We start from the raw sequence: 24496 nt of genomic DNA on the forward strand, positions 1-24496 counted from the left end.
CAAGAGTTACACTATCTCTAGAGGAGTCTATTACACGGTGTATGAGTCAAAGCTGCAGACGTTCTACGTAAAATACAAGCGGTACAACAAGAATGTGATTAGCATATCCAAGCTAGCTTGATTTGAAAGAAAGGTTGATGGGAGATCCAGAGATACAATGGCAAATACGCGTGTAGCATGGGGACGATTTCACAAGATCATGTCAAGTTGGACTTAGACACGATTGCATATGCTATCAGGCCATTGGTTGAAGTAGACCAATCACTAAAGGTGAAATCTATTGTTGCAGAAGTTCAATCCAAGTTCAACTCAGGCACTGCGCTTCGGTGAACCGCCTGCAGTGAGCTTATCCAATCTGGAATAGATTGTTTAGTGGAGATTATAGAAGCTCGAATTGGCGTCTTACTCGACCTGTTGGGTGCCATTCGATACACTCGAACAACACCAACGGACACCTTAAAGAGCACATCAACAACTGTAACTGTAAGTCCTCAGGAACATTAAGTCCCACATATATTCGCCAAAATGAAACACGCAACAATCCCAAATGCTAGAGTCATGCATTAAGACCGATATAGGATTTGTTCCCTCATTACTACCCTACTGGGGCGTGTTGTGTTGCTGCCATTGCGCCATGTGGCGAATCTCTACAGCGAATATTTGAAAAGCAATCAACACGTAGCCTACGTGTTGTTCTTATTGCGCCACGTGTTCAAAGCTGCTACGAATCTTTGACGAAAAAGTAGTAACACGTCTTTACATGTTGTGTCAAAGAAACTATGAACATCTACAATATTGCAACACACGCAAATGTTAATATTCTAAAAAAACACCATCATATTTTCTATATAAAAAATAATTTCTGCCATTCGTCCATTTTCAAAAATTACTATATATATTCCATTTAAAAATTAGAGTAAAACCCCCCTTTTTGGCCCTGTCCATTTTCATTTTAAACAACTCTCACTCTATCGATTAGAAAATGACAACCCAACTTCTATGCTTCTTTTCTGTTAGACATATGAGTCATTCCTTGAGATTCTTCGACAAGTATTGACGAACTTTGATGACATGTCATGTTGGGCTCTATGATGTGGCATCGCTTCTCCTACGTAGACTATAACCATTCGATTGGGACACTTAGTCTCATGTTGAATCATCAAAACGATGTTGCGTATGGGAAGGTATTGAAAGGTCTCTCTCATTAAAAACCCTAAAGAACCCTCACTTTATATATACACCCTAATATCATCTATCACAGCTCCAACAACTACAATTATCTTATCCTCCTAATCCATCAAAAAAACAAAAACAAAAGCTTTTTTAAACTAACATCACAAGTTATCAACTTATAGTTATACAATTCAAAATGTTAACAACTTTCAATTCCTAGAGTGTCAATTGAATTAAAATAAAGAAAGGGGCATATGATAGCTACCTTTCCCTTCATCTAACGGATCAAGCGGGAGAGAGATAGGGGTGGCTTGTTGACTTTACTTTGTCATAGAAAGATGCTTGAGGATGATGGCGTTGATGTTACTGCCAGTCCTTTGAGCAAGGAGACAATATAGTTGGAGATTAAATAGGGCCAGAATTTGAATAACGTAAATAATAGAGGAATGTGCGAGTGATGAAGAAGAAAAAGAAGAAAGGAAGGTACCCTGACAAGGATCTTGAGGTAGATATCATTGGATTTGGGGTTGTATGCTTGGTCTTCTTAGACTTACCTCCTGCTTTCAAATAAATGCCCTAAAACAAAACAAAAATTTAGAGAGTTCATGTTAAATTTACAAAGAATAGGGTATGGCACCATTGAGAAGCAGTGTTGGACATACCATGGTGGATGGAGCTGCTTGTTGCTGAGGGAATGGAGCTAGGGTATTGTTTTTGTTTAGGGTTACATATTTTTATTTGTCCATTTTTTTTGTTATCTATTGAAAGCCCTAACGAATAGACACTTTTCTTAATTTTGAGAATTGATCAGAGTGAGGATTCTTTGGGAAAAAATGTCCTAATCATTCGACAGGAGTTTAAGTGTCCTAATTGAATAGTTATAGTCTACGTAGGAGAAACAGCGCCACGTCATAAAGTCCAACATGACATGTCATCAAATTCTTTTAAGACTTGTCAAAAAATCTTACAGAAGGACTCATGTGTCTAACAGAAAAAAAGCAGACACAGGTCCAAGAAGAAAATAGAAGGGGCACTTGCCCTCACAAACAGTTGAAAAAAAATTAAAATTTTATATAGATATTAAGTTTTATGGTAAAAAATTATAATTATTTTATTAAATTTAATTTTTGATATAGAAACTAAAAATAAATAAATAAATTAACTCCATAAAAAATAGTAAATAGTTATAGTAAACTTTTAATATTGTTAATAATCAAATTGATACTTAATTTTTAAATATACTAAAATTATTTTTTTAAAAGTTAGTTAAGATAAAAATGCATATTATCTATATATTGATATATTAATATTATTTATTAACATAATCTTGTCTAGGCTGGTTATTATTTTGGTTAAAAAAATATTTATACCATAAATATTATAATAAATAAAATTTTTTAAAGAATAAAAAATAATAAATAGTTAAATAACTATTTAAAAACATAGAGAATAAAAATACTTAATTATGTTAAAATAAAAAAATAATTATAAATTATTTTTTATTATTCTAGATTATATATTTTTTATTGGATAATTAATTTATTAAAAAATTGAATTGAATTTATATATATGTATGTTTGTGTATATAATTCTAGTTTATTCTTGATATATATAAATAATTTTAATTTTAAATTATAAATAATTATACTAAAATTTTACTTTTATATACTTTTTATTCTCACTATTAAATTTTTCTGGGTCCATTATTAAAAAAAAGATAAAAGATAAATTGTCATTTTTTAATTAATAAGGTATGAACTATTTAAAATAAAAATGGACGAAGATAAAAAGAATTTTATTATAAAAAATAATTATTGTGTATTCATGTTGTCAGAGAGAGTATAATCCTAAAAAAAAATTTGGTTAGAAAAAAATTTTAGATCTAATTTAGTTCTGGACTACCTATAGATTATATAGATTTAGTGTTGCCGGTAGATTATACATATAGCTTATGATGCACAGATACAAATATAAATATGAGACACGATACGAGACACGTGACACATTGACACACAAATTTTATAAAATACGGGAACACGTATATATATAAATTATAAAATATTTTTTAAATAAATCGTAATAATATTTTGTTATTGTATTGATATTAAAATATAAAATGATTTTTTAATTATTTTATATATTCTATGCTTTATAGAATATAGCTTTGGTAAAGTTTGTTTTCTTTTTTTAATTTATCTTTATTGACTTTTAAAGGATTATTTTTCAAACATTATAGTAGCTGCCTTTGTTCAACCAAATCAGCGTAAACCCCTTTCGGAAAAACAAAAAATTACTACTAAAGAACCTTGTAAAGATAATCTACAAATGAGAAGTGTGCAGATATGCGAATGCGGGTATAGATAATAATTATCAGAATAATATATATACAGCTTTTGTGAGACCTAAATATTGTTTTTAGAACTTTAATAATCTATCTTTAGTCAACGAAATCCAATGTTTGTTTGACAACTAATCATTGGTTATTTGTGCAGAAATTGAATTTCTTTTGTTTTATAATATATTGTTCATTTCATTGATTTTGATTAAAAAAAAAATTCTCAATTTTTATCGCGATTAATAAGGCTAGTTCAAATAATAATGCTATTTCTTACTTGAAAAATTATATGGATCCAGGATTGAAATTTTCATCTATTTAAAAAAGGTAGAGTAAAAAAAATGTGGAATTCTAAAAATGTATATTGTAATAGTTGGTTGTTACCTCATTTTTAATTGTCAAACTAATGTTGGAAATTTAAAAGGGAAGAGGAAATATGAAAAATAAAAGAAAGAATAATATTGTCTATAACCATATATATAATTAGTTATTAGTTGTTGGGGTTTGGACTATAATTTCTCTCTTTTCTCTTTATTAGAATTTAAACTTCTTTTATCTTTGTGTTATGTTGGAGAGAGGCTGCCAGATAAGGTGATGGTCTCTCTCTTCCCTCTTCTTCTCTTTTTATATTTTTCTTTCTTTTTCTTGGTTCTTTTATTTTTCTTTTTCTGTAATTCTATTTTTTCTTTGCATTTTTTTTTTTTTTCTGATTTCTCTTTCTGTTCCTTTATCTCCTACCCCTCTTTCTTTACTTTCATTGTTTCTTCTCCTATATCTTTTCTGTTTATCTTTTATTTTATTTTAGTTTCTGTTTTTTAATATCTCTATGTGATGTGTTATTTCTCTTTTTGTGATAGTTTATTGTTCTTTTTTTATGGATAGTGTGGGTACAGTATACACTAAAGTTTACTTGTTATTCTTAAAAATATCTTTAGATTAGACGAGGATTCAGTTTTAAGCAGAGAAAAAGAACAAATTTTTTAACATGTTGCATCACTTTTAGTGCTGAGTTAGAAATCTTAAAAATTCAGATCTATCTATGTTTCTACTGGTTAAGATTCTTTGTAATCGAACTTTGAGTTTACTTTCATTTTATAGTTCAACATAAAATTTATCTAATCATTTGTTCTAAGTCTAGATCTAATTTATCTCTATAAGTGTTGATTGATTTTTCTTTAAATGATATGTTTTCTTCTGTCAAAAAAAATTAGGTATTAGTTACAGAAAAGCATGACATATATATACCTCACAATTATTTGTTCCTTCCACAAATTCTTTTGGACACATTAACCAGAATATGGCTATGAATAATAAAAATAATAATCTCATAATTGACTATAGCTAGTCGTTTGAAAATTATATTTATTATACCACCATCTATATATATTCTATAACATATGATCATTACGTTTATCAAAGTCGAAGCTTCATTCTACTGATCCATTGTACAATCTGCAGGATAAAAAGAAACCATTTTTTCTTGAAGGTCATACCCTACGTTAAAATTAACTTGTGCTATGTTGCCAAAGATAGAGAACCTCTCACTAGGGACTATAGACAAGCAAATAAGGTTGTCCACCTTCAGAATTGTGTTCATTTTCTGCAAATGAACGTCAGCACCAGAAAAATGGAATGTCAAATCAGGGAGGTCCTCAACTGAGATATCCCTATAACACAACCTTAATGGTTCAGGTGGATCCTGTACCGGTTCATGACTGTTATCAACGGCGTCCTTAACCGCGGATTCAAAACCGTCGTAGAAATCCGATTGAAGCATAGTCAATGTAGTCCCGGAATCGATTACAATGTTGTTTGCACTTTGTTCTGTTTGTAGTTTCTTCTCACCTTCGTTGCATGATACGGATACAACTATTAGAAACAATGTTACTATATATGATACAGAGAATTCCTTAGCGATTCCATGAGCACCAAAAGTTTTCTCTCTATTTCATTCATATTGTAACACTTTTAACAATTTTGGAAAGAGAAAATAGTTAGTTAAAAGGTGTTTTTTTTTTTTAATTTAAAAAAAAATGACCTATATTAATTGAGCGAAAATTATTATTCGCTCTTAAAGCATCCGAAAAATATTTTATGATATATAATACATAAAAAATTTCTATGAAACAAATTAAGTAAAATGTCATAACCTGTATGTATCGAGATAAATATTAATAAAATAATATATAAAAAATTTATATAGACAAAATTTTTATTTTTTATCTTCAATTTTCCAAATAACAAAACATCTCAAATAATTAAATATTAATTAAAATGAAAAAAATCGAGATATATGAAACACACACAGAAAATATATAAATATATAATGACCAATTTCAAAAGTTAGCTTTTAACTTGCATATAACATTTTTAATAAAAATATGGTAAGACCAACATTTTAAGTAAAAAAATGGAGAGTTGCTTGCTTGGTGTTGACTAACAACAGAGAAAATATTGATCATTTACATTTATCTTTTTAATTATTTATAAACTTGTCACCAATCATAAAATAGCTTCTAAGATTTTTTATTGTTATTGTTTTCAAACGTATGATTAGAATGTCAATTTTTTTAAACTATTTATTAATATACTATTGGTGCTAAAAAATAATGAAAATATTAATAACAAAAAATAATGAAAATAAATGATGTATGTCATTGTTAACAAATATGACATATTAATAAAAAATTGGAAAATGATAATTATATTTCATAAGTTTAAAAAATGTGACAATTAAAAGATATCAGTATATCAGATTTCCTCACCTATGGAGATGCCTTCCAGAGTAAGGTAGTAATAAGTGGATGGAGATTTAGATATCAAAGGGGTAGAAACAACTCCATTACGAGAAACCGTTGATGATTCACTTCCAAATTTGAGTTTACTTGTAGAGTTTGCTGAAAAGGGTAGCAAACAATATGAGAATTTGTGACCAATTGCATCACCCAGTTGTGTAACCAATGACAAAGGTCCACCACCAAGACCAACTAGTCCTGTGCTTGTGCTTCTAAAATTCCCATCGTTGTCATGGCCACAACCCAATGTAGTTTTAGGGTATTTTATCATTGATTTTCCACCATTTGAAGTACTAAAACTAATGGTGTCACTGACCAATTCTCCTACGGTGTAAGATCTGTCTCCATATGAGTAGTAGTACCTGCATATATATATATATATATATATATATATATGTTCAAGTAATGATACGAGTATGAATATTAAACACCAACTACGATACCATAAGTAAATACAAATATTAATAATAAAAAATTAGACACAAATACTCTAAATTTAATAAAAGAAATGATAATATAATTAGAGTAAAAAATAATTTATATAAAATATTTTATTTATTTATTTTAAATTTCATAATAAATAGTACTAAATAGAAGGATAATTTTATCAAAAAATTAAAAAAAAAATAATTTTGATACTAATTTTAACTTTAATGACGATTTAAAAAGGCATTAAGTACAATTTCAATTTTCACCCAAAATCATAAGAAACAAAACAACACTTATTTATTTTTTAATAACATTTTTTATAGTAAAACTTTTAAAATGTTACAAATTTGTTACGAAACTAACTCTAAATTTTTAGCTTATAAAAGTTTTAATATCATATGACAATTTTTTTTTAAATTTAAATTGATGAGAAAAGATATATAAATTCTTATTGTTGTGGTTCTTGTTAGGTTTGTATGTTTTTTATATTTTTATTTGTTGATGGACATGATTGCTCCACTACTATTGTGTTGAGCTGTTTGCTTTCCAAAAAAAATTATATATATAATAAAATTAATTAATAAATTATTAATGTCTATTCATAAGTATTAATACGTGATACAAGTATTAATATAATATATAGATACGACACAAATTGTGGAGTATCCGTAAATGAAAGAGGTACCTGCATTCTCCTGAACTTCCACAACCATATCTAGATAACGATCTACAAGACTCAGAATCACAAGTTAGTGTCTCAAAAGTAGAAGAATTTTTGGGATCAAAGATTGGAGCGTTTTGTGAGTAACACTGCTCACAAGGCAAGCATTGTATCCAAACAAGATCACTCCCTGTGTCCGCAACAGCGAGTGACTCCATCGGAGGGGTACCAATCAAGATCTTCATGAGGTAGTCTCCTCTGTCTGGAATCAACACGCTCTCCTCCTCCTCTTCCTCGGCTTTGTCCGGGAAGAAGAAGCGGCTGGTTCGAGAAACGGAGCGCTTCGCGGCGTTCGTAATGATTTCGGATGGAGTCAGTGAAGGGTTGTAGAGGGGTGATAATGGTGAGTCACGGTGGATAAGATCAATGGTGAAACCATTGTTAAATGGTTTAGCTTCATCAGCTGAAGTTAGAAATGAGAGGGCCCACAGTACCGTGACCAAGAGTATCACAACCTTGTTCATCATGTTGCAAGATAATGTTGTACGTAGGAACTTTGATATATATATATATATATATATATATATATATATATATATATATATATATATATATATATATATATATATATATATATATATATATATATATATATATATTAATTAAGTAACAAAATCAGGAAAATATCAAAGAGAATCATACAAAAATCAATCTAATTTATTAGGATATTATTCTATAATTAGGGTACTCATTAGCGTATTTTTGGTTTATATATTGGTAAAAACTTTATAATCAAAAAAAAAATATAATATTTTTTTAAATTATTTTTCTTTTCTTTCTTAAACCCTTTGTACCAATTTAACATGGTATCATGATATCCGAGTAGAGTTAGGTTCTGGAAATTCAGACTGTCCCAGCAATACTACCAAAACCCAACATGTACGTATTTGGAAGAAACCAGTAGCACTACCAATTTAAAATTAACCGTTTCTGATGAATTGACATTACAAATTGCAAATATGCTATGCAATAGTCTTAGAATGCAATCATCACAAACTAATTCTGACAATTTGTCAATTGGTTTCAAATTAAATAGAGATAATTATCCATTATGGGCAACTCTAATGAAAAAATCAATTGGTGAAAGTGGAAAGAAGGTTCACCTAATAGAAGTACCTCTAGCACCGGCAGAGACGGAACTAGCATATGATCAATGGGAACAAGCAGATCAAATAGTTTTTACTTGGATTCTCGAGAACATCGAAGCAAACCTGATGAACAACGTGTCTCAATTTCCAACTGCAAAGGCACTATGGGACAGTCTGGCAACCACTTATGGAAGCGGTACTGATCTGATGCAAATCTACGACCTACATCGAGGAGCCAACACTCAGAAACAAGGACAGGATACCCTAGAGAAATTTTGGAACAAATTGCAAGCCATATGGATGACCATCGACAAAAAACAACCAAATCCCATGAAATTTTCTAAAGATATTCTGATTTTCAACCGATTAAAACAAGAACAGAGGTTGTATCAGTTCCTTACTGGAATTGATGAAAAATTCAAAATAAACAGAAGGGATTTATTGAAGTAAGAGACATCTCCTTCAGTCGAATCCGCCTACGTCGCTATCTGTAGGGAGGCGGCCCGACTTCAGATCTTGAAGCGTACCATCGACGGCGTAGGCGATGCATCATAAGGAGAAATTGGGATCGAACTAGCTGCAAAAAATAGAGCAAACCGGGACGTACAGGGACATAGCCGCTCAAAAATTGATTTCACCACGGGACAAGGAGGTTAAAAGTTATCTCTCCTGCACACACTGTGGAATGAAGAAACACACCAAAGAAATCTGCTTTAGGATTGTGGGTTACCCAAATTGGTGGGAAAACAATCCCAAGTCATAAAAAAAATCAGAGTAAGGGAGCCACCGCTGTGAGCATCCTAGAGGTCACTAGCAGCAGCGACAGCAAGGCCAGAAGAGAGGAAGCAAGTCGTGATGGCAAGGCAACAGTGGCGATAAGGGCAGAAACTGTGCCAGAAGGTAAGGAGGAAGAAAGGGAGACCCAAAATCAGAATCCAATTAAAAAAAATAAATGAAGGGAGACCTCCATGATTTCAACAGCTAGATTATACCCTCAAAAGCCCATATTGAAACAGCGAGTGGAGAATTAATTGATGTTAAAGGCAGAGGCTCCATTACTTTTTCAAAAAAATTGAAATTTAAAAATCGCCTCTATGTCCCTGCACTATCATCAAAATTATTGTCTGTTAGTCAAGTAACAAAGGAACTAAATTGTGTGGTACTCATGTACTCTACCTTTTGTCTTTTACAGGACATTCTTACGAAGGAGATCATTGGGCGTGGTACTGAGCGAGAAGGCCTTTACTACGTTGATGAAGTAGCATATACACCAGAGTCATGTCATGCTTGCTCATGGAATGGTTACTAGGCAACTTTGGTTATGGCACAGGCGTCTCGAACATCCTTCATTTGGGTACCTCAAGTTTTTATTTCATAGTCTCTTTACAAGTAGCACTGAACCCCTCAAATATGAAACTTGTATTCGTGCAAAAAATCACAGAGTTTTTTTTCCTCCCACCAACACTAGAGTCAATTCTATTTTTTCTCTAATACACCCTGATGTGTGGGCCCAGCTCTTATTTCCCATAATAATTTTAATATTTCATGTTATTTGTGGACGATTTCTCTCGCATGACTTGGGTATCTTTTTTAAAACACAAATCTGAAGTACTTGATAAATTCTTTGCTTTCTACCAAATGATTCAAACTCAATTCAACAAGAAAATCTAAGTACTTCGCTTAGATAATGGTGGAGAATTTATATACCAATCAATGCACAATTTTTTTATGAAAAATGGTCTTATCCATCAAACTTCCTACCCAAATACACCCTAACAAAATGGTATGGCTGAGCAGCGAAATCGTAAGTTACTTGAGATGACTCGAGCCATGCTTTTTGATACAAAAGTTCCAAAAACTTTTTGGCCTGAAGCTATAGTGACCTCTGCCTACTTATTAAATCGCCTACCTACCCAAGTTCTCTACCACAAAATACCCTTACAAGTCTTGGCTACTCAGACTGTAATCCCGCCTATTCTAACCTTACCACCTCGAGTATTTGGATGTTTCATCTTTGTCTATACACCCAAAGTCAATAAAACCAAACTTGATCCTTGTGGAAAAAAATGTATTTTTATTGGGTATGCTACACATCAAAAAGGGTATAGGTGCTACAATCCAATCACTCGTCGTGTTCATGTGACCATGGATTGTGATTTTTTAGAATCCAAATTTTACTTCAGCCGCCAACATGGCATTCAAGGGGAGAACAATAATGAACCACCAAATTGGCTAAATAACCTTTGTTTCCCATAAACTATTCAAACAGAGCAAGTAGATGGAGCCACAGAACATACTTCACTTAACGTAGGAAACAACTCAGTACCTACAACCAGTGAAAGTCCTTTTGAGAATGTCAGACAAGAGGTAAGTAATTGCCAATCTAGTAATTTACTCTTTGTTTTTAATGAGGCCACTAACAATAACAGTATAGCACTGAACACATGAAGAATCAGAGCCCAATACATTTATTCTTCCTATAAGAAGAAACAGAGGAATGCCTCCTGATCGATACTCACCAGAACATGTTTCCCGTAACTCAGGATACCCGACAAGGGTGGCTAAAGAAGGAATAGAAAATATTGCAAAGGCTTTTTCCACCATACTCTTAATAGAAGACATTCCAAGAACTGTCTGAGAAGCTAATGAGAAAGCTAAATGGCGAAAAGCCATGAATATAGAAATGGAAACTATAGAGAAGAACAGAACTTGGGAGAAGTGTATTCTACCGATAGGAAAAAACGTAGTCAGATGCAAATGGGTTTTTACCATTAAACACAAGGCAGATGGCACCATTGAACGATACAAGGCAAGGTTAGTGGCCAAAGGTTATAGAGAGACCCATGGTATCGACTACACTGAAACTTTTTCACCAGTTTTAAAGATTAACACCATCAGGGTGTTGTTTTCAATACCACCAAATGAAGATTGGCCACTCCATCAATTTGACGTCAAGAATTCTTTCTTGTGTAACACCCTAATTACCCTAAACTTTACCTCATGCTATAAAGTAAAGCTTAATTAGAGGTCACGACAATTCTAAGGCTTATACATTAATATATATAAAAGAAAATAATAATTCTAGAATCCTGATGAAGAAATAAGTTCAAAAAACAGAGTTTCAAAAGTGAAAAACATTTACGCGAAACTAAAAGCATAAGGTACAAGGTATAGATACAAGATAATAGAATATATATAGGTATATGAGTATAATAGTCATAAAGAACTAGCCGCAGCTCGCAGAGTTTAAGCCGACTAGTTATATACAGACAATACGGAGTTTTAAAAGTAAAACCAGCATATACAATATATCTCTTTCAAAATAAGCCTCTAAGGAAAATATAAATACAAAGTGAGAGTAGTAAACAAAATATCCAAAAGACTCCGAAATATGATAAGGATGCTCTGCTCTGTCACCATCACATAACTCACTGAGGTGGGTTACGACCTGGATCTGAAAAACAACAACAGAATATGGTGTGAGAACCGGAGGTTCTCAATATGGTAACCGTGCTCAATAATATAAGATATAAGATTCTGGGACGCCAGAGGAAATCCTAGAACTTCATATCAAGCATAAGATTCAAACTTAAAGCATAACTAAATTTAAAACCATAACTTTAAAACCATAAATGAATTAAGGGAACCTAACTTAGGGGGACTTCTAACTATCAATTTACTACTGTCCCACAGCCTTCACTAGCCTAACCTCCTTGCGATCCCATCGCCACCGCCTTCCGAACATCCTCAATCCCAGCAGAAAACACAAGTAATTTATACAAGTAAAGCACAAGTAATTATCATATATAGCAAGTAAAGCAAAAAGCAATTAAACATGTCGTATAATTAGGCAAATAATGCAAGTCAGCAAAGCAAACAAACATATAGAATATGCACATGATGAATGCTTGTCCTAAGTGGCTCGTGATATCACTTGTCGGTCTATAAATGCCAACCCGACACATCCTTCCGGATGTAGCCTTCCTGCCATGCCAGAGATATAGGCTATGTACACTCATGCAGTAGAGAAATTTTCCACACCAAGGATATAGGCGCCGCACACTCATGCAGCAGAGAAGGTTATGCGAGCGGGATACAACCCCAGCCCTCACATCTCAACGTAAGCGGGATAAACCAACCGTCCTTACGCCGGCGCCATGACCTCGACAAGCGGGAGACTACCACAGCCCTTGCCCGAGGCGCATAGCGACTCAACAGTCTCAGCATAAAACAATATATCATTGGCTTTCACAAATCATTTTCACTACTCAGTAAGGTCATCTTTCCACTCCGAGTCCTAGACTCGTCTCAAACACCATCAATACGTAACTCCACAACTCATCATATTAATCATCATTACAGTACTCTACCATCTCACTCAATAAATCCATCCTCAATACTTCAAAAACCTAAGTCTTTGTCTTCCAAAATTCATACAGAAATTCAACTATTTAAGTCTCTAACTCATCTTTAGTAGTATTAGGACCTAAGCACTAAATAGTATTCTTAAACGGTATGTAAAGAATGTATGGAAAGCTAGAGAACCTTTAAAAATGAAGAAAAACGATATTTCAACAAAACAGGAGTCTCGCATACGCAACCCCTATCTCGCGTACGCATGTAGTCAAAAATGGGTGGTCGCGTTTGCAACCACCTGCTTGCGTACACGAGTGTCCCAACCCGAATGGATTGCTCGCGTCGCGTGTTAAAGTTCGCATACGCAAAGGTCAAAATTCTGATAGTTTGTGTATGCATGCAATGCCCGCGTACGTGAGATGCCCAACCCGAATGGATTGGCCGCGTCGCATGCACTGTGTCACGTACGCAACCCTCACCAGACTTAGAAAATTTTCAAATCTGCAGAATTTCAGTTTTATACCCCAAACTTTAAATATTCATAACTTCCTCATATTTCACATATTTATCATTATTCATTCCAACATCAGCAATTATTATCATAATTCATCAAAATCATCACAAGCATCAATAATCACAATCCACTATCAACCATTCAAACCTATCCTATAGTCCACTAGTCTAAGTGTCCAAAAATATTATATACTACATAGAAGAAACTGAAACCATACCTTGGCCGATTCCCACTATTTTCAAATCCACCAAAAACCTCCAACCAAGCTTCCAAGCACCAACAAGCAATCCAAAGCTCCAAATAAATGCCAACAATCACAACTTCAAGCTATATATACACATAATTTATAACCAATCAACCTAGGGTTCATCATAATCACAATTTCACAAGGTAAAGAGTTTTCTTACCTTTTTTTTATGGTGTTTCGGGCACAAACCACCAATAGCCCAACTTTAAATACCACCTAATCAATCAAAACATAAAAATTCACTCAAAACCAAAGCCTAAAATTTCGAATTTATTAGGGCAGAGAAAAGGAGATAAAATTTCAAAATCTTACCAACAAAGGTTAGATAGAACTAACAGGCTCAGCGAGAGTTTCGCGTAGCCGCCGACAGCATGCGAATCGGAGCACCGTAGCTCGAGATATGGTCGATTAAAGTTGTATGTGAATAGTAACTTTTCTCTCTTCTTCCCCTCCTCACTTCAGCGGGTGTGTGTTGTGTTTGGTGGTGAATGATCTGATATGAGCTCATTTAAGTGTATTTATATGTTGGGCTTGGGCCCAATTTGGGCCCGGTCCAATCCGTTAGCGTTTTTGGCCCGTTTGGTCCAATTTCGGGCCAAACCTTTAAAATTAATGCCCGATTTTTAATTCTAAATATTTTCCTAAGTTTTTCTACTATTTTATTATTCTCGCACAATACCAAACAGATTTAAGCCGGTACAGCTGGTAAATTTACTGGTACACGATTTTACGCAATTTTTCGAAGAAAATTACATTTTTCAACTCAGAAAAATCTACTGAGTCCAATTATCATATTTATATTTTCTAGTTAATATTCTAAATTTTTGAAACCTATTTTGGAACCATTAATTTATTATTATTTTACGTTAATTAATTAGTTAATTATTTCTGGTTCTTACATCTTGCATGGAGAGTTGAAAGAAGAAGTGGACATAGATGCTCCTCCAGGTTTCTCAATGGAATTTAAAAAACATGAAATTTTCCAGTTAAAGAAGGCTTTTTATGGGTTTAAACAATCTTCACGTGCCTGGTTTGGAAGATTCACAGTGGATGTGAAAAGGTATGGGTACAAGCAAAGCAACTCTGATCATACCCTTTTTTTGAAAAATCGGGAAGATTTAATCACTTGTCTAATAATCTATGTGGATGATATGATCATAATGGGAAGTGATGCTAAAGAAATTGTAAAATTGAGAAGGAACCTATTTACAAAATTTGAAATGAAGGATTTGGGAAGCCTAAAATATTTCTTAGGAAGATTTTGGACCTTATGGCAGAAACAGGAATGGTGGATTGCAAACTAATAGATACGCCCATGCAAGTTAGTCACAAGTTGAAGATAGTAGAAGGTGCCACCCTAGCAGATAAGGAAAGGTACCAATGACTGATTGGAAAACTAATTTACTTATCACATACTCGGCTTGACATATCTTATGCTGTGGGAATAGTAAGTCAGTTTATGCATAAGCCACAAGAAGATCATATAAAAGCTGCTATAAGGATAGTTCACTATTTGAAGGGAGCTCCAGGAAGTGGAATCATATTCAAAAGGAATGGCCATTTGAAGGTTGAGGCATACACTGACACAGATTGGGTGGGCAACCCAAACAATAGAAGATCAACAGCTGGTTACTTTACACTTGTTGGAGGAAACCTGGTCACTTGAAAAAGCACATAAGCAAAGTTATAGCATTTTCAAGCGCAGAGGCAGAATTTCGAGGGATTGTTAAAGGCATAACTGAAATATTGTGGATAAGAAAATTGATGACTGAGATTGGGTTTCCACCACAATTGCCAAGCCAGCTGAAATGTGACAACAAAGTGGCAATTAACATTTCAGAGAATCTCGTACAACATGATAGAATAAAATATGTTGAGGTGGTTCGACACTTTATAAAAAAAATTGAGAATGGTACTATTGAGCTTCCATTTGTGAGATCAAAAGATCAATTGGCTGATATTCTTACTAAAGCAGTTTCAAGACAAGCCCTTGCTAAAGTTCTAACCAAGTTGAGTATTGGTGATCCCACTACTCATCTTGAGGGGGAGTATTAGAATATCATAATTAGAGAACAAAATCAGAAAAATATCAAAGAGAATCAGAAAAAAATCAATGTAATTTATTAGGATATTATTGTATAATTAGCGTACTCTTGGTCTATATATTGGTAAGAACCTTATAATCAAGAAAAAGAAATGAATATGATATTTTTTTAAATTATTTTTCTTTTCTTTCCTAAACCCTTTGTACAAACTTAACACTTATATATATATATATATATATAAGTGTTGTTTGAATTATGTTAAATAGTTATTAGAATTTATTATTTTTTGTTATTATTTATTATTAATTCAATTTCTTTAATCTAGTCCCTTTAATTTAGTAATTTAATAACATATTTTATCTCGTAATTTTAAACATTAATAGTTAATTGATAACAAAAAATAATTAATTTTAATAGTCATCTAATATTCTTTTTCTTTGACTATATACATTATTACTATTTTGTTTATTCATTTATTTATTTTTATCGTTGACTGGATCTGGAACTTAGCTAAAGTTAAATAGCAAGGCTAAGTCAATAAACAAATAGAGTGAGAGTTCTTTTTTTTCAAAGACAAAATAATCTTAACACATCCAAACTGTGAGGTGTAGAAAATTTCATCAAGAAGAAACACAAATGGAAAAAAAAACATAAACGACAAATAAGTTGGTTTTGCAAATCGGATCGAACTGGTCGGTCCAACCATGAATCGACGCGTGTCACGTTTCAATTAACTATACAAAACTGCTAAAATAAAAACTGGATATAAACTGTTGAATCAGTCAAAAGTCAGCCAGTCAAATCAAACAAAAACAGGTTAATTTTCTTAAAATGTGGTCGTTTCACATATACTTTTAAAAAAAAATCAAAAGAACTTTTCTTCTCCCCTTTCACTTGCAGTCTCCCTCACTCCTTCACTCAACCTCAACCGAAGGAAAATCCTATCCTCCACTACTGCCGTACTCCCTTGCCATTGTCGCTGTCCGTCGCATGCAGCGTTGGCTTCAATCTTCATCCTGTGACCCTGTCGGTGTCTCCTAGTCTCCAGGACTTGGTCTCTTCTCCATATCCGTTGTCATCATCTACGCGCCGTCCTGCTCGTTGTCCTGCTACTCGTCTCTCTTGCCATTCTGCTCGAAGGTAAGTGTTTGGGCAAAGGATAATTTTGTGGTGTGTTTGGAAGCTGATGCTGAGATTGTTCATGCTCTGCTGAACTATAGATGCAGTTGTATTGTGTGTTTTTTTCTTATTCTTGAGCTGCTTGAAGGTCAATGCTATTGCTCAGTTCTTCATCTTCATTTTCTTTTTCAAATGCTCCATTCAGAAGGGAAAAATAGATCTAGCTTGGAAAGAAGGGGTGGAGAGGTCACGGGAGGAGGCGACGTGAAGGGTGAAGTCGTCGCTACTACCGCGGTGTTTAAGCTCGAAGAAGGCCGCCAGAACTATTACCTCTGTTGTGCCTTGCCATCATGCTGGCACTGATTTTCATCTGCCCTCACTCTTGGTCTACTTCAAAATCATGCTAAATTTATGAGTGTCCTCCTTTTTGAATGTGTTTTAAATAATAAGATTAGACATTGATTTTTCTGATTATAATTTTGGTCTGAATATTTAGTAATATTGAGCATTTAATTTTGCTTATTATTATCATTTTGGTTTGAATATTTGATTTTGTTCAAATTTCATGATTTTGTTACTACTTCCTGAAAATTGGATTCTTTTTCTATTATAATTAACTTCAAAACAATTTGGACGTTAATAAAATAAAAGGCAGAATGCTTGGTGAATGCTGCAATAGGCACACTGTGTAACAGATTGGCATCATTTACGTTAGTGCTACTTAGATTGAATTGTTGAATGATTAGTTCTTTACATTGCTGTACTGTATTCTATTTTGTTGCATTGTTTTATTTTTATTCAATGAAAAAAATGAATTGAATTAAGTCCTGAATTGTTTTTCATAAGATGCATAGGCTTGGTTGTGATTCTTCCAAATCCCTTGGCATTATCTATTTTTCTGTGAGTTGGATATGATCGAACGATCGTGAATAAGTTGCATCTCCATCTAGATTTAATTCAGGAGATTGAGCTGTGTTGAATTTTTTGTTGAATATTTTCTTTTGTTATTTAACTTTTGAGTTTGTAGTCTTACAATATCATAAGACTTTGGTCGATGACATTTCATATAATACTTTAAATTTAGAAAATATTTTAAGGTTTATATTAGACTATATAATTATGTTTTAGGATATATATTTATAATTTATTTATTATTTCATTATAAACAATTTTTTCGGTTAAATTACGATTGAACCAATAAACTAATAAACTAATGAATAAAATGGTTTGATGATCAGTTTAATTTTCAAAACCTTGCGAATAACACTCCCTTCGGACTACTTGTAAAACATAGCCCCTATCGATTCACACCTAGATCACTTTTTAAAACTTTTTTATTTTTAAATAAATAAGAGTACATATTGTTTTATCAATTTTTAGCAAATCGAAAGTGGTTCAATATCTAATGGTCTGGGAGCGAAACCTATTCCTCTGTGAATACCAGTTTTTTAAAGTGCATCAAAGGATCTTTATATCGAGCAAAATAAAAGAAAATATGAAAGATAAACAAAGTAAATTCTGAAAATAAATTGACTGAATTTGAAATGAATTGCATTCAATTTAAATAAAAGTTGTACATTGCCTTCGACAGGATCGAAGAACTTTGAAATCGAAAAAGTAAAGTGCAAAGCTTTTAAAGGAAAATAAGAAAAGCAAATGTGCTTGAAAGATAAATTTGCAAAGAAAATAAAGCTTACAGGAAATGTAAATGAAAAGTAAGGACATGGAAGGAACCCTACAGAAAAATGACTCGAACGCAGACTCAGTAAGTCGCAGGGGATATGAGTGTGCTTGAGTATTTTTTTGAAGCAAAGTTCCAACCTTTTCTTCATCGATCTTTTATCTATTTGTTGAAGTCTTTGACCAATCAAATTCAAGAGTAACTCCTGCCTGCAGTAACTTTTGAATAACCATTCCTGCTCTTTTTGTAAAATGTGGGTAATTGCCAACAATTGACTCCAAATGATCTTATTCCTCAACTAAGTACATCGACTAACTTCTATCCTTCATTTTCTGACAAAACCCTTCTCGATCCAGCCTCCATTCCTCGAAATCAAAATTCATTGTACTTCGACTATGGTGTCTTCAAAATCAAATATTTTTTATCAACAAATTACCCCCTTAGGATTAATGTTTTTTTTTTATATCATTTGAGAATGAAACACTTAATCCTATCAAGTTTGACTTTGCAACTGTAATTAATAAATTTGATTTAAATGAAATTTATTAATTTTTCATTTACTTGTACCCACGATGGCATGTTTCCCATCACTTTTCGTTTCTCTCTCTTCCATTTGCCTTCTCAAGGAAGTTTTTTCTTTCAAATTTGAAATATAGAACGGCAGCGTTATTTGACTCTTTTATTTTCACTCCATGCTCCTCATTACGTTGTGAGACAAATGGGTTTCTTCCAAGCTCCTCCAGCTCCCGTTCCTCGAAAAAACAAAGCCCTTTGTCACGTCGATTTCAAGTCGAAGAAAGATATCCAAAGATGTCTCGACGTCAACGATGCACATCGAAGCCATTATTCTCATTTGGCTTAAATTCGTAGTGAGTTTGTCATTAAGACTTTCGTCGAATGGTGGAACAGTTACTATTCTCGACATAATTGCTCCTTGGATGAAAATAAAGTTTCTTCGATTAAAACCCTTCAAGAAATTGAGTCTTCAACTCAGAAAAGAAAAATCGAAATCACTGAAACATCCAAACAACCAAAGCATAAAGTCCAGAGAATTTTTACCAAGACCGCCAAATCGACAAGAGTAAGGACTTGGTTAACTCTTCTTATCGATCTTGTTTATCATCACATATATTTTAGTAAAACCTTGCACTAACTATACAATCATTATTTCAGAAGCAATCATCAAGTGAGAGCACTTCTGACGAGAGTCAACAACCCTAAAAAATACAGATGATTCATCAGAAACTTCTTCATTCACACATCTCCAACCCAAAAAATCTACCCAGGTATAAATACTTACAGAATTAAACTCTAGTCTCATCAATTTCCATTCCATTTCACTCACAACTATTTCTATATTGACAAAGGCTGGGAGGACCACTCAATCTACCCCTTCTTCACCAATTGCGCCAGTCGATCTAGAAGGGCAAGGAGGCCACTATTCGAGTTCATCCTCTTCCAGTGATTAAACAATTTCTCATCACATGCATGAAACCCAAAACTACCATTACCTGTTCAGTCAATAACCACCATTATCACTCCTATCCATGTCATCGATTCATTAGTTGTTGAAAAACAACATGCAATAGAGTTGGATAAAGAGAAATCTCCTTCTCCTTGACCTGTGAATAATTCTACCATTTCTTCTCCAATTGATACCAATCTTATCATTGATTCTCCTCCTACACAAACTGTTGACTCACCTGTTTGAGAAACCAGAGAAATAGTGCCGTCTCCTCAAGCAAGTCCAGGAATCAAAGATCCTTCAGGTCTAATGGACCAATCTGGACTGTCTTTCCCACTAAGTCCCAAATCTGCAAAGGATCTTTCAACCACTGCTTCAAACCCGTCTTATTCAAATTTGGCTGAGCTCTTAGCTGTTTTGAACGGGATTATTGTCGAAGAGGAAGCACCCACTTCAACTCTAATTGTGGAAGAATTTCCAAAACCAAGACTTCCTAAAAAGCTCTCCCAAAGAACTTTCAATCAATTGACCTCTTTTCTAAGGCTGTTAAACCATACTGCTGAAGAATGGGTTTCACAAAATGACTCAAATAGTATCCTATCTAACATTTTGACTTCTTCTCTTGAATTCTAGGTTCCACCTTAATTTTTCATAGTAGTGAAAAAATTTAAAAGGATTTCTATTATTCTTTTCATTTCTCAAGATAAATTGAAAGAAGTAAAAGAGAGGCTATCCAAAATCAAAGTGGAATCTGCAGAAGCTGAGGCAACCCACCAATCAGTACAAAAGTAATTTGAAACCCGTATCACCCAGGCTGCTAATACCCAAGATTATTTAGCAAGGCATAAGGAAGAACTTGAAAAGGAATTAGCCCTAGTTCGAGAAAAACAAGCCGTATTGGCAGAACCTTATGCCAAGGCCCAGAAGGAGAAACAAACATTATTTAAAAGTCTTTGCAAGATAAAAGACAAAGAAGCTGAGATTAATAGGAGATATGACAGAGTGTAAATCGAAGAACATGATGAAATCGAAGCTTACAACGCCTATAACACAGAAAGAAATCAACTTCTCATGGAACTCGAAGAACTGTTAACACCTTATTTTCCACAAGTTTAATGTATTCTCCTAAATAGATCTTCTTTTCCTTTATTTGTACTTCTTTTTTTTGTTAAACATCATTTTCCCAACATTGAAATTACTTTAGATATTTACCATTTATTGATTTAACCTCGACACCAGAATTGACATACTTTATTCGATACGCATTTTCAGAATATAAATCAATTATCTAAAAAGGACTTTCCCAATTATGGGACCACTTGCCATAAAACTTTGAATTTCATTCCACCAGTAATACTACTTTAAGAACCAATTCACCCACCTGAAAAGATTTTACTTTTACTCGCTGATTGTAAGTTTGAGCAATACTTTCTTTTTGATGAATGAGGTGCTCAAGTGCGCCAAAATTTGCTCGTTATCCAACTCGTTTAATTCATCCAACATTACATTCCAATAATCTTCAATTGGCAGTTCATCCTGCTTCATTATTCTTAGAGTATTGACATTAATTTCCAAAGGTAGTACTGCATCATGACTGATGAGAGAACTTTTGCGTGGTCTAGAAATTTGCGGATAAATCTTCGTTGCAAGTATAGTTTCTAAACCTTCAAAAGTTCTTTCATACAAACGTTTGGTTGTCACAAGTAACAAACCTCTTTGAAATTGATAACCGAGTATTCAAACCTCAGGTCATCTTCTCAAAGAATTGCAGGGAAGTATGTTCTTATTATTGGTTATTAGTTTTGTAAATTGGAGAAATTTGGAGTTTGGGCAATGGGCACATGTATATTTTCAAAGAAATAAAAATAAATATATAACTGAAAAATAAACTTTTGGCAAGGTATGAGAAATTGGAAGTCCAGACTTAGTTATCCTTATTAATAATAATGAAATTTGAATCTTAATTCCACTTAGTTAACCTTCACTAAAGCAAAGGAAAGTCAAGGGACTAATTAGTCAGATCTTTGAATCCTAGTTAATTCCTAAGAAAAGATTGGGATTATTGAAGATCAATTCAATTAGCAAGGATAATAATTATCAATTATGCTATTGAGTTGGATAATTCCTGAGTTACTGATTTCTTAACCAAGACCAAAAGGGAAAATATCTAAATTAAAAGCATTCATATAAATAAAGCAAGGCAAAATTAAGTCTGAAAATACCTCGAATTGCATTCACAAAAGAACTTAAATCTGACATACAAATTAAATTGGAGAAATAAATAAAAAGAACATTGAACCTGGGATTGAGAGTCACTCCTAAAACTAAGAGAAGTCCTAAATCCTAATCCTAAGAGAGAGGAGAGAACCTCTCTCTCTAAAAACTACATCTACTCCTAAAATTGTGAATGTGAAAGCTTGTTTTTGAATGGATGTATTCTCCCACTTTATAGCCTCTAATATGTGTTTTCTGGGCCGCAAACTGCGTCAGAAACAGCCCAGAAATCGCTGGAGAACAAACACGTTGATTTCTGTCACTGCGATGCGGCATCATGGATCACGCGGTCGCATCGCCTAGCGTCAGGGAAACTGTAGCATATTACATATCAAATCGAAGCCTCGGACGTTAGCTTTCCAACACAACTGGAACCGCGTCATTTGGACCTCTGTAGCTAAAGTTATAGCCGTTTGAGTGCGAAGAGGTCAGGCTGGACAGCTTAGCAATTTCTCCAACTTCTTGTATTCCTTCCACTTTTGCATGCTTGTTTTCCATCCTCCAAGCCATTCCTGCCTTATAATATCTGAAAACACTTAATACACATATCAAGGCATCTAATGGTAATAAGAGAGGATATATAATAAGCAAATATAAGATCAAAGAAGCATGTTTTTAATCAAAACACATAATTAGGAAGGAAATATAAAACCATGCAAATAGTATGAATAAGTGGGTAAAGAGTTAATAAAAACCACTCAATTGAGTACAAGATAAACCATAAAATAGTGGTTTATCAACCTCCCCACACTTAAACACTAGCATGTCCTCATGCTAAGCTCAAGAGAAGCTATAAAGATGAAGAGGAATGGTATGAAATGCAACCTATGAATGCAACTACATGCTAAATGCTTTTACTTACTTGGTTAAGAGTAAATAAGTTCTCCAAGACAAATACAAACCAATTTCCACTAATTCAAATCAGACAATAAAAAGCAAGTGAACTTGTAAGAAGACAGCTCATGAAAGTAGGGAACATAGAATTTAAGCGTTGAACCCTTACTGGAAGTGTATATCACTCTAGTCTCTCAAGTGTATATGGTTATTCACTCTACTCTTCTCTAGTCATGCTTTCTAAACCTTGTTCTTCATCTAACCAATCAACAAAAATTTAATGTACCAATGCAAACATCATGAGGTCTTTTCAAGGTTGTAATGGGGCTAAGGTAAGGGTGAGGGTATATATATATATATATAAGGCTAAGTGAGCTAACAAAGTGAATCCTTGATTAGTCTAAGATCTCACCTAACATATACATACTTTATATCATTTAAAAATACTTTACCTAGCTACCCAAAATTTTTCCACTTTTGTATTACATGCTCATGTATCAAACTTATTTTTGAATTTTGTCCCATGTGCATTTATTTTTTTATTTTGCATTTGGGGTAATATATATTTTTTTCATTTTTCTCTTTTTTTTATTTTTTTCTTTTTATTTTTTTTATTATTTTTTTGTATCCCCTTATTTAATTACTTAATATATTTTTCTTCAATGCACATGGTAATTTAATTATTTTGATTTCACATGAGCATGCTTCCCAAATTTTCAAATGACTTATTCAATTTAATTTCCTACTTTTTTATATCATCCCATGTTCCCATAAAATTTTCCACACTTAAATTTTACACAATATCTATCTTAAGCTAACCAAGGATTCAACTTGGGATTCTTATTTTGTTTTTCTGCTTAAGGCTAGTGATGTGGTTATAAAACAGAAGGGATTTAAAAGCTCAAGGGGGCTAACAAGGGTGATGTAAAAGGTAGGCTAATTTTGGGATAAGTGAGCTAAAATCAAACAATGGCCTCAATCATATGCAAGCATGTAAATACACTAAATATTGGACATATAGAATGGAACAAAGTAAAGATTACAATCATAGAGAAGAAAACACACAAGAATAAAAATTTATGGTTAAATAATATAACCATATAAATAAGCTCAAATCTCACAGGTTGTGTGTTCTTTAGCTCAAAAACCATGTTCCAAATACAACTTCCAAACAAGTTTAACACAAAAAAATTTTTCAATTTAAATTAGTGAAATATTATAAAAATTTCTTGAAAAAGAAAATATTACTTCAACCAAGTAGTAACTAAATACATAAAATCAAATAAACATGCAATTAAATATGCAAATACAACAATTAACAAAGAAAATAAAATATTGGTGTTTGAGACAGGAAAGTACTAACCCACAGAGATCGGTTTCGACCTCCCCACACTTAAAGATTGCACCGTCCTCGGTGCAT

At 33.1% G+C, this 24496-nt stretch overlaps 1 protein-coding gene across 2 annotated transcripts; it reads right to left on the minus strand.

Annotated features, from left to right (window-relative positions):
• Positions 1 to 4856: 4856 nt before the first annotated feature.
• LOC112773331 (probable aspartic protease At2g35615) lies at positions 4857 to 7952 on the minus strand. 2 transcript variants are annotated; one of them, XM_025818410.3, is made up of 3 exons: positions 7418 to 7952; positions 6274 to 6665; positions 4857 to 5353 (listed from the first exon to the last, which is right to left on the minus strand). In XM_025818410.3, the coding sequence occupies exons 1-3, from the start codon at positions 7918 to 7920 to the stop codon at positions 4941 to 4943; spliced, it is 1308 nt and encodes a 435-aa protein (XP_025674195.1). In that variant the 5' UTR covers positions 7921 to 7952; the 3' UTR covers positions 4857 to 4940. The 2 variants fall into 2 exon arrangements, with proteins under 2 accessions (XP_025674195.1, XP_072081915.1); XM_072225814.1 differs by having other exon boundaries at positions 6274 to 6661; positions 7414 to 7939.
• Positions 7953 to 24496: the final 16544 nt, after the last annotated feature.

Source organism: Arachis hypogaea, chromosome 18 (assembly GCF_003086295.3).
Source record: "Arachis hypogaea cultivar Tifrunner chromosome 18, arahy.Tifrunner.gnm2.J5K5, whole genome shotgun sequence".
In the NCBI taxonomy this organism is placed as follows: domain Eukaryota; kingdom Viridiplantae; phylum Streptophyta; class Magnoliopsida; order Fabales; family Fabaceae; genus Arachis; species Arachis hypogaea.

Coding starts and splice junctions, on each gene's coding strand:
- LOC112773331 (XM_025818410.3), bottom strand. CDS start 7,920: ATGATGAACAAGGTTGTGATACTCTTGGTCACGGTACTGTGGGCCCTC. Junction 6,666..7,417: donor GGAAGTTCAGGAGAATGCAG/GTACCTCTTTCA, acceptor ATATATATGCAG/GTACTACTACTCATATGGAG. Junction 5,354..6,273: donor TCTGGAAGGCATCTCCATAG/GTGAGGAAATCT, acceptor CATGCAACGAAG/GTGAGAAGAAACTACAAACA.